We start from the raw sequence: 12,048 nt of genomic DNA, 5'->3' as shown, positions 1-12,048 counted from the left end.
AAGTGGCATTATAAACGTCACAGAAATGGCCAAATTGGAGAAAAAACAGGCAAAATGTTTGATCAAATCTGAAATACAATCATCAGACTTTTACACTGAATCCTATGACACATTTGTCCTCATGTCCCAGGTTGTCCCGCCACGCTTTCCCCGCAGTGTTTGCGTTGGGCCTCTGCCGGTAAGAGCGCGTCCGGCGTGCACTTTAAACCCGCGCAAACAAACGTCACGGCGATCGATGAGTCGGGCTCGCGCGCGGACAAAACGAGCTCCGCCTGGAACGAGCGCATCATTCACTACCACGAACACGGCGACATGAAGGTTTACGCTTTGGCGCTCGCGTTGGTTTGTTCGGCCGCGGCGCAGGTGAGGTCTTAAACGTGGCAATTAAAGGCGATGTAATGTAAATGTAAAGGCTGCGGACCCGACAAATAACTTGATATTGTGCAGCTTTAAGATTTTTTTTTTTTTGTAGATCATCAAAATTGCCCGCGACCATTGCCATAGCGACTAAAACAAATATCTTTTGAACGGAAACAAGTCTCAAAAAGGGAGGAACAGTGAAAGATAGAGATGGTTCAGACGCGTGCAGGGGGAAGTAGAGCGAACGGTTACGCCGGGGTTAGAGGTTTGGTATTCATGGATAGTTCGGGCAACAGTTCGACCCTGTGGGCATCACCGTAGCAACCCGGGGCAACCAAACGAGCCGCTGTCACGAGGGACTAGCTTCAACTAAAACTGAGATCCCTCGCACGGCGAACCAGACCGCTGTGGTCGCTGCTCGGCTATTGCGGTTTGCGGGACAGAAGTGACGTGACGCGCTCGTTGCCGCCGCCATCTTGAGGACGAAAAAAAAAGTCCGAAAACAAAGGACTCTTTCTCGTCTGTCACGCCCCCAAAAGACCCCGTTTGTCCGGACTGTGGACGGGAGGGACCAGTGGACTTACAGCGGTCACTCCAGACTGAGGCCCAGCTGCTTTGTTTCAGGTCGTTAGCAGCTAATGCTACGTGTTTACATCTTGTTGCGTGGCTATGCTAATAAGATCATTTGTCCACACAATGGGGAAATTTCAGGGTTGCAACTCAAGTAGGTGCAGAAGTAAAAGGACAGATAACTTATAGAAAGCTTTAAAAACAAAAAGACTCTTAATAGAAAAGCTCTTATAAAAAAACCTCTTATAAAAAAACTCTTATATTCTTAATAAAAAGTTAAATAAATAAATAATAGTGACACAAGTAACACTCTTATTTACTGCAGTTAACGTTAGCCTACTTTAACACATAAAATACATGACAGGATGAAAAACTTCTTTGATGAAATTTTTTTAAAATGTCTTATATTTATGTGCGTAAACTACAAGAAGTTTCAAATGAATACACTATCATTATTTCCTTTCCAAAGAGCGACGGGAGCGATGAGGAGGGAGGAAAGGGTCGGGTGGAACGTATTCATGGTCCTTTTGATTTTTGTTTTTCTCCAGATCGATCCCAGAGGGGCGCGGCCGGTCGTCCCCAACACCAGGTCCGAGAAATGTGCCACGCAAAAAGAATGGCCCTTCTGCACCGACGACGAATGGGTACGACAAGATTCACTTCTGTTATTACAGCAACGAACATGATGTGATCTTTCCTTTTTATGGCGTTATTATGTTTTTTTTTTTAACTATTTACTAGAAAACAACATGGTGTTTTCACATTGTTTTATTTTCTATTTTATTTTCTGTATTTTTATCTGGTTTTCAAATTAAAAGGGCGGAACACGAGGGCAAAAACGCTTCACATAAGAAAGATTGTTTATGACATTTCCATTAAACGTCATAATTATATCTGCAGGATGTAAACATAAGACCAAGTTAAAAATAAACCCCAACAACTACAAATAGTGTCCAGAAAAGGAAAAAGTTAAAATATTTTAGAAATCAAGAGGATTTTGTCTTTCAACCAAATGTTATTTTCAATCTGGTGAAATTCGAAATGTCTCGATTTCTAAAACAGTGTCAGGACACCTCTGTCTTTGGGCCACTATGGACACCTTTGAAACATTGTCTATGGGCCACTATGGACACCTTTGAAACATTGTCTATGGGCCACTATGGACACCTTTGAAACATTGTCTATGGGCCACTATGGACACCTTTGAAACATTGTTTATGGGCCACTATGGACACATTTCAAACATTGTCTATGGGCCACTATGGACACATTTAAAACATTGTCTATGGGCCACTATGGACACCTTTGAAACATTGTCTATGGGCCACTATGGACACATTTAAAACATTGTTTATGGGCCACTATGGACACATTTAAAACATTGTCTATGGGCCACTATGGACACCTTTGAAACATTGTCTATGGGCCACTATGGACACATTTAAAACATTGTCTATGGGCCACTATGGACACATTTAAAACATTGTTTATGGGCCACTATGGACACCTCTGAAACATTGTTTATGGGCCACTATGGACACCTCTGAAACATTGTCTATGGGCCACTATGGACACCTTTGAAACATTGTCTATGGGCCACTATGGACACCTTTGAAACATTGTCTATGGGCCACTATGGACACCTTTGAAACATTGTTTATGGGCCACTATGGACACATTTCAAACATTGTCTATGGGCCACTATGGACACATTTAAAACATTGTCTATGGGCCACTATGGACACCTTTGAAACATTGTCTATGGGCCACTATGGACACCTTTGAAACATTGTCTATGGGCCACTATGGACACATTTAAAACATTGTCTATGGGCCACTATGGACACATTTAAAACATTGTTTATGGGCCACTATGGACACCTCTGAAACATTGTTTATGGGCCACTATGGACACCTCTGAAACATTGTCTATGGGCCACTATGGACACCTTTAAAACATTGTCTATGGGCCACTATGGACACCTTTAAAATTATGTCTATGGGCCACTATGGACACCTCTGAAACATTGTTTATGGGCCACTATGGACACCTCTGAAACATTGTCTTTGGGCCACTATGGACACCTCTGAAACATTGTCTATGGGCCACTATGGACACATTTCAAACATTGTCCATGGGCCACTATGGACACATTTCAAACATTGTCCATGGGCCACTATGGACACATTTCAAACATTGTCCATGGGCCACTATGGACACATTTAAAACATTGTCTATGGGCCACTATGGACACCTTTGAAACATTGTCTATGGGCCACTATGGACACATTTAAAACATTGTCTATGGGCCACTATGGACACCTCTGAAACATTGTCTTTGGGCCACTATGGACACCTTTGAAACATTGTTTATGGGCCACTATGGACACATTTGAAACATTGTCTTTGGGCCACTATGGACACCTTTGAAACATTGTCTTTGGGCCACTATGGACACCTCTGAAACATTGTTTATGGGCCACTATGGACACATTTGAAACATTGTCTATGGGCCACTATGGACACCTTTAAAATTATGTCTATGGGCCACTATGGACACATTTAAAACATTGTCTATGGGCCACTATGGACACCTCTGAAACATTGTCTTTGGGCCACTATGGACACCTTTGAAACATTGTTTATGGGCCACTATGGACACATTTGAAACATTGTCTTTGGGCCACTATGGACACCTCTGAAACATTGTCTTTGGGCCACTATGGACACATTTGAAACATTGTCTATGGGCCACTATGGACACCTTTAAAAATATGTCTATGGGCCACTATGGACACATTTAAAACATTGTCTATGGGCCACTATGGACACCTCTGAAACATTGTCTTTGGGCCACTATGGACACCTTTGAAACATTGTTTATGGGCCACTATGGACACATTTGAAACATTGTCTTTGGGCCACTATGGACACCTCTGAAACATTGTCTTTGGGCCACTATGGACACCTTTGAAACATTGTCTTTGGGCCACTATGGACACCTCTGAAACATTGTTTATGGGCCACTATGGACACATTTGAAACATTGTCTTTGGGCCACTATGGACACCTCTGAAACATTGTTTATGGGCCACTATGGACACATTTGAAACATTGTCTTTGGGCCACTATGGACACCTCTGAAACATTGTCTTTGGGCCACTATGGACACCTTTGAAACATTGTCTATGGGCCACTATGGACACCTTTGAAACATTGTTTATGGACCACTATGGACACATTTGAAACATTGTCTATGGGCCACTATGGACCCCTCTGAAACATTGTTTATGGGCCACTATGGACACATTTGAAACATTGTCTTTGGGCCACTATGGACACCTCTGAAACATTGTTTATGGGCCACTATGGACACATTTGAAACATTGTCTATGGGCCACTATGGACCCCTCTGAAACATTGTTTATGGGCCACTATGGACACATTTGAAACATTGTCTATGGGCCACTATGGACACCTCTGAAACATTGTTTATGGGCCACTATGGACACATTTGAAACATTGTCTTTGGGCCACTATGGACACATTTGAAACATTGTCTTTGGGCCACTATGGACACCTCTGAAACATTGTTTATGGGCCACTATGGACACCTCTGAAACATTGTTTATGGGCCACTATGGACACCTCTGAAACATTGTCTTTGGGCCACTCCTGGACGTCAGATTACTTGTCTTTTCCCCACAGGGTCCTAAGTGCCCGTCGGGCTGCAGGATCCAGGGTTTGCTGGAGAAATACGATCACACTTTCCTGAAGAAGGTGGAGAGGATCCGCAGCCTCCTGGACCAGAGCAACGCCAAGCACCGCTCCGCAGACCAGGTTTCCAAGCAGACCTTTGATTTCCTGCGCGAGAAGCTCACCCTCCACTCAGGTGAACGAAAACACCACCAGACTCTTTGTAATTTAAGTTTTCTTTGTACCGGCCCGTTTAAGGTCCATATTAAGTTCCAGATGGTTTTCTAATAATGACTTAGTTTGGTGGTGTAGAACCAGTGTTAAATGTTTATCACGGTTTTACTTCCGTTAAGTTGCAGTTTGTGAAGACATTTTGAAAAATAAGAGTTTAAAATGGCAGGAAGTAGAGCTTGAATCCCTCTGTGATGTCATCAGTGTGCGACACAGAGACAGTTTACACCGACAACACTTTTCTGACAGTTTTAAACCATCGTTCGACAAAATAAAAGTGTTTTATGGTGTTATTGTGTGTCAGATCAGAGCTGTTGTGTCATTTTGTGTGGAGTCTGGTTGCTAGGTAACAGCTGTCAAATTAGCTCAGCCTATGCCATATACGCTATGTCCAACCAGGAAGTACAATTATAAACGTTACACAAATGGTCAAACTAAGTACAAACAGGCAAAATGTTTAGTCAAATCTGAAATACAATCGTGTCAGCTCCTGGAACTCTTAAGCTAAAGAGAAACCCACCCAGACACAGGGGGAAACACGCACGAAAGTCAAACCGGCGACCTTCTTGCTGCGAGGCGATAGTTCTAGCCACTCTGCCACCATCCTCCCAGATACAGACAAAAAAAGAATTATTTTCTCACCGAGCATTGACTTGATTTTGTGATAAGTTAAGATGTTGAAAGCTAGCAAAGCACGTTAGCGTTAGCATCAGCCGTTTCCAGTTCATCGTCGCACGGCACTCGCGTTTGTCAAGACCCAAACGATTATATTTCCAGGTCATAATGCGTCTAACATTATCCAATGCAAGCAGAGAAGTGAAAATAATGTGGAAAATGCTGACGACAAATGCAAAGTAGATAAATTTAGCTTTAGCCACGTCTCACAAACTTGGAATTACTCCACGTCTTCTTGCGAATCAAAAAGTGTATTTCAGGTACAACACGGTCTAGGGATCAGAGCCAGTCAAACCGTGCCTTGTGTAACTTTTCTTCCGGGTCTTTCTGGGCTTGCGTGTTTCCATGGAGATATCATCCGGGAAAAGCCGTGCCTCCCCCGTGAAGAGAAAACTACGCAATTCATCCTTTTTGTTGTTGCCATGAAAATACAAAGACGTGCGTTGTTTGTGCGTCGACAGGCAACGACAACAACTACCTCGACGTGGCGCAGACGCTGAGGCAGAGAATCACCGACATGAAGATCAAGATCGACCAGCAGCTGCAGGTCCTGGGGGCCCTGAAGGAACGCGTGAGGGACCAGGTCGCCGACATGCAGAGGCTCGAGGTACGGGCGACGTCGGCGAAGCGCAGTCGATTTCGCTTTCGATACGCACGCAATTAACGGTCGCGATTTGTTTTCCCGCATGCCCGAACTAAGGTGGACATCGACATGAAGCTGCGCACCTGCAAAGGCTCGTGCAAGGCATACAACAGCTACGAGGTGGACGGCGAGGGGCACGTGGCTCTGGAGAAGCAGGTTTGACACTTATCTGAGAGTTGTTGTTGTTGTTGTTGTTGTTGTTGTTGTTGTTGTTGTTGTTGTTCAAATCAAATCAATTTATTTTTGTAAGGCCCAAAATCACAACAACAGTTGCCTCTGAGGGCCACAGGGAGAAATGAATCAACAATGTCTGTGGTGGCGATTGAGTCAGACAATGTCTGTGGTGGCGAGGGACGATGTCCCAGGGTCCTCTGTCCTTAGACTCTCCTTCTCGGCCAGGAAAAACTACAAAAAAAACCTCTTTGGGAAAAAAGCGTAGAAACCTGGAGGAGTTCCAGTGAAGGAGAGATCCGACTCTCACAGACGGACACGAGGGAGACTGGAGCTGGACCCACTCTTCAGGCAGAAGAGGGACCGTCGGAGGCGAACTGGACCCACTCTTCAGGCAGATGAGGGACCGTCGGAGTCGAGCTTGTTGTTGTGAGCCTTTTGGGCGGGCTTTTTTTTTTTTTTTTGGTCAAGTTTTGATATCTTCTTCTTTTTCCATAAAGTTCCTGAAAAGTACTGTAAATTAATGGCGTCAAAATCAGAGTTACCGATTTTTCTGGGCTATAAGTCGCTCCGGAGTATAAGTCGCTCCAGCCAAAAAATGCATAATAGAGAGGAAAAAAACACATATAAGTCGCACTGAAGTATAAGTCGCATTTTTGGGGGGGGATTTATTTGATAAAATCCAAGACCAAGAACAGACATTTCATCTGTAAATGCAGTTTAAAATAGTAAGAGATGAGAGAACATGGTGAATAGGTGTACGTATGCTAACGCTAACACCTTCAGCTACATGACGTACGTTAACGCTGACATCTTCAGCTACATGACGTATGCTAACGCTAACACCTTCAGCTACATGACGTATGCTAACGCTAACACCTTCAGCTCCATGACGTATGCTAACGCTAACACCTTCAGCTCCATGACGTATGCTAACTCTAACACCTTCAGCTACATGACGTATGCTAACGCTAACACCTTCAGCTACATGACGTATGCTAACGCTAACACCTTCAGCTCCATGACGTATGTTAACTCTAACACCTTCAGCTACATGACGTATGCTAACGCTAACACCTTCAGCTACATGAGGCACAGACAGAACTGTGATAAGTGTCTGGTATGTTAACGTAACATATGAACAGTTATTCAGTTAAAGGCGCAATGGACGATTTTTGGGCGATTTGAGAACGCAGGTGGAAGTGCACATGCCACTCCCCCGTGCACATGCCACTCCCCCGTGTGGACTGATACAACACACACGTGCATTTGTTTATTAGCGCAACGGAGCGCATCGCATCTCTCGTCTCCCGTAGATTTCTGTCCACTTCTGCGTCAGCTCGAACCGTCTTTCTCCGTCTTCATTTTGCCGCGTACACTGAGGGAACTATATTATGATAGATCCATGCGCTTAGGCACGCGGAAACGTGGGGACGAACCGCACGCGGCTGCAGGTGAGCGATAGGTGCGTTTTATGATTGATACGTGGCAGGACAAATGATTTATCCACGCCACGAGGAAATATGATAAAAAAATTTGCTGAAAAAAATCGTCCATACCACCTTTAACTATAGCATAAAGAACATGCTAACAAGTTTACCAAAGCATCAGTTTTACCCCAAATCACTAAATCCATTGAATTCTTCTTCCTCTGTGTCACTTCTAAACAACTCCACAAACTCCAGAGGTAATGTGTTGATTATATCACATATAAGTCGCTCCGGAGTTTACGTCGTACCAAACTATGAAAAAATTCAAATACGGTAATTAGACTCTTGCAAAAAGGCTTCTGGGTAATAATAAAAAGCTTAACTATTGCGTATCGGCTTCAACTCGACCCCCGTCTTTTGCTCAACGCGCCATCGGAACGTTTTTTTTTTTTTTACTGTCATCGTTTCCCGCGAGCGCCGCAAGGCGACCACCGCTAACATCACTGCTACTTATTCCAGACGAACCAGCTGAACACGCTGTCGGACAAGAACTTCGAGGGCGTGGGAACGCTGCACTTGATGAAGAGCCGGCCGCTGAAGGACGTCTTGGTCAACAGCGTGTACAAGTCCAAGGACCCCCAGATGGCTCAGCAGAAGACCGAGGACATGTTCCCCGAGGTGAAGGCAAACACGCACTTTTCGACGCATGCGCAGTTTAACGGGGCGCTTTTCGACACGCCAATCAAGTAGAGCTATAAGTATTATTTCAAACGCAAAGGAGGATGAATAGGTCCGTGCGACACCAGTTTTATTTTGATCCATTTAGTGTTTAAAGAAGAGAATCCAAAAAGATCATGTTAAAATTGTATTACAATAGAAGTTGAGGAGGTTTAGTAGATGAAATGTTCACCAGTAAAAGCTCAAAACACAAGTAAAATGTGAAAGAGCTGCTACCGTAGGGTGACCAGATGTCCCTATTTACCCGGGACAGTCCCAGTTTTGAGTCCCATGTCCCGGCAGATGTGTCCAAAACCATTGATTTGTCCCAATTTTAGTCAAGACATGTCCCAGTTGTCCCTGTTTTGACCACGTTGAGACCTTCCGACAGTAAAGAAGGGAATCTAGTGTTGCTTCTTTAGCCAAACCAGAGAAAATCTGGCTCTGAAATAACCAAAACTCAAAAGATGCACTAATTTCCACTGATAAAAGTCTCTCAGATTATACACTGGCTCACGATTGAGCCACGAAAGAGGTATAAATGATCGAGTGCATTCAAATTTAGTGTTTTCTTTCTTTTTTTTTACACTTCCCCATCCCATCCCGGGTGTGTCCCAGTTTTTAAATGTGAAAATCGGGTCAGCCTATGCGACCGTCTGATAACCAATATAACATTTACAACTCAACACAATATTTAGCTTAGTGTATCTGACGTCTAAAAGAAGAAAATCCAGAAAACAATTTTAGAAAACCAGATAAACAACAGGAACACCGAAGCTCACATTCATCACTGATACAGACTTTGGGATGACACGCTGTTTAACTGATGGCATTTCTGTCCTTAAAGATGTTTCTGACTCTCTGTTGTGTGTGAGGCAGTTATAGTTTTTTTTTAGGCTTTTTACAGCTGTCTTTTATTTATGGTTCACTTATCCTAACGTTTTCAGGGTTTTCACAACTTTCAGAGGCCAGAGCAGAGTTTACCATCACTGTAAATCTATATAAATGTGACTACTTATAATTAGAAGCAGACAGCACGCAGCAGTCTCTTTTTTTAAGGGCTGGTTTTGCAGTATATTTGTACTTGTGTAAAACAGATATTACTTTATCACGTGATGAATTGGGTACAGCCCCTTTAACCATGACCAAATTAAACCTAAACCAAGCCTGAAAAAGAAAAATAGAACAATTGCTGAATTAGACCTCTTCTTTTATCCCCAACAATCATCTCTAAAATGAAATTGTCTTTCAGGTGAAAACCATGCAGCTGTTCCTGGAGGAGGAGGGCTCCAGCTCTTCTCCCGCCACCATCTCCAAAGTCCCAGGTACTTCCCTCTCCTCAGGCACCTCCACCTCCAGCTCTTCCTCCTCCTCCTCCTCCTCCTCAACAACTCACAAATCCATCACTGAGCTCGGGGACAGCGGCGGCTTCGGTATGGGCGGAGGCTTCGACTCCCTCGGCCAGCCCGGCGTCACCACCAAGAGCGTCTCCTGCACCAAGCGCGTCCGCACCGTCGTCGTGGACAACGGCGACGGGCCCGTACAGAAAATGGAGGAATACATGGAGGGCGGTCCCGAGTGCGAGACCTTCAGCAAAGGCGGCATGGAGTCGCTGTTTCCCAGTCTGTCCGGCTCCGGCACCAAAACTGTCCACTACACGTCCAGCTCCAAGGGAAGCCTCAGCGACTCCAAAACCAGCTTCGCCGACCCCTTCGGCGGCGACGCGGGGCTTGATCTAGGGGCGTTCATGACGGATAACGCGGAAGACGACGTTCCCGATTTCCACGCGCGGAGTGTGAAGAGCGCGCGGGTCGAGCGGCAGGCCGACTACGTGGGCAAAGGTACCGGAACGTCGGAAACAGAGTAACGCTAACGATGGAGGCTTCGGAGGGCTGAGAATCTGTAGTATGTGAATATCTGGTCAAAAACAGACAAACAGACAAACAATCAAACGTTATGGAATGAAGGCAGAAAAGGCTTAAAATGCGCTTTTTTCAAATACATTTTCGAAACAGTTCCAAAGAAAAATGGCTTCTGAAAGTTTGCTCCAAAGTACATTGTTTCCCGTGTTTTTCTTAGAAATGTATATTTAATTAATGGCAAAATTGTTCAAGAAGAATTTAGCCATTTTTGTTTTCGTACTAAAGACAGATCAAACTTGTGTAGCTTCTTTAGCTTCTTCTGAAACAATGCCACGGTGTTCTGTTTACTTGTTAGATTCTCAGCCCAAGACAAACTAGACTTTTGTGCCGGCATTAGCTAGCCTTATGTACCAAAACATGAAGTGTACTGAGAAGTTTATTGTTGAAGACATTTGACATGTTCTATTATAGTTTGGATTTATAAACTGCTCAATATTTCCTCATTTGCAAACGCTAAAACAATGTCAAGAAACATTTCAACCCCATTACAACGTCAAAATCTGCTTAAAATTTTAATTCAATGTGACCTAAGAAGTAAAATAAGTCGAAACGTTAGAAAACATTAAAAAAAAATTTGATTTCTAGTTCCTGCCCCATCTGCGAGAGGAAAATCACAACATTCTACCAAAAACTTGAAAGAAATCCACAATCAGTAAATTTGAAAAAGGCTTCTCTGGCCGCGAGCTCGTTCGCTAACTCCACATTTTGCGCTGTGTCCGCAGATTGCGCGGCGGCCAACCAATTCCACCTGAACGGAGAGTCGAACGGACTATTTAAGATCCAGCCGGCTCCCTCGGCTCCTGTAGTGACCGTTTACTGCCAGCAGGAGGGGCTCATGGGCGGCTGGCTTTTAGCGCAGCGACGCGAATCCGGCGCGCTTAGCTTCAACCGCACGTGGGCCGAGTATCGCGGGGGATTCGGGAGCGTTGACGCGCAGGGGGGCGGCGAATTTTGGCTCGGCAACGAAAACCTACATCTTTTGACCAATCAGGGCGAAACGATGTTGAAAATTGAGCTGGTGGATTGGGAGGGCGGAGAAGCCAGCGCAGAATACGTAATAAAAGTCGGTTCGGAGGCGGAGGGGTTTCCGTTGCACGTTTCGGGCTACACGGGCGACGCGGGGGACGCTTTGGCGGCGCATAGCGGGATGAAGTTCAGCACGTACGATCGACGCAATGACGCCGGGAGCGAAAACTGCGCGTCGTTCTTCGGGGGAGGTTGGTGGTACGGTGGGTGCCGAGCGGCTAGTTTAAACGGCGTCTATCGCGAAGGGGCCGACAAACGCGTAGAAAACGGCGTGGTGTGGCCGACGTACAAGCCTCCGAACTACAGCCTGAAACAAGTGAGGATGTTCTTACGAGCGGCAGCGTTTTAGAGCAAAAATACGTTTTATTTAAATGCATAGGCCTAGCATGAAAATCGTTTTATAGTGACAGAAACACTAAATATCGATAGGAGCCCGCAACAATTCCATCATTACATGTTTGGCTTTATTACAAGAAAAAATACAAGGAAATCTATTTAAAAAACACACTTGAAGGTGTTACTTCTGACCATACATGTCACAGAAGTTAGAATAAAAAGGCTGCTCAAATACTAGAATAAAAGCACATTTATAATTGGCATTTGCTA

The 12,048-nt window shown here is 44.5% G+C and overlaps 1 protein-coding gene across 1 annotated transcript; it reads left to right on the top strand.

Moving 5' to 3' along the window:
• The first annotated feature begins 263 nt into the window (after positions 1-263).
• Positions 264-11,799, top strand: fga (fibrinogen alpha chain). Its single transcript, XM_072458806.1, has 8 exons — positions 264-363; positions 1,479-1,574; positions 4,640-4,823; positions 5,995-6,140; positions 6,234-6,332; positions 8,297-8,455; positions 9,747-10,335; positions 11,139-11,799. Exons 1-8 carry the CDS (start codon positions 313-315, stop codon positions 11,789-11,791), a joined length of 1,977 nt encoding a protein of 658 aa, XP_072314907.1. The 5' UTR covers positions 264-312; the 3' UTR covers positions 11,792-11,799.
• Positions 11,800-12,048: the final 249 nt, after the last annotated feature.

Source organism: Eucyclogobius newberryi, unplaced genomic scaffold, assembly GCF_026437365.1.
Source record: "Eucyclogobius newberryi isolate DKJ021-1_F unplaced genomic scaffold, fEucNew1.0.hap1 SCAF_22, whole genome shotgun sequence".
Taxonomy (NCBI): domain Eukaryota; kingdom Metazoa; phylum Chordata; class Actinopteri; order Gobiiformes; family Gobiidae; genus Eucyclogobius; species Eucyclogobius newberryi.
This window is presented reverse-complemented; position numbering and strand designations above follow the sequence as displayed.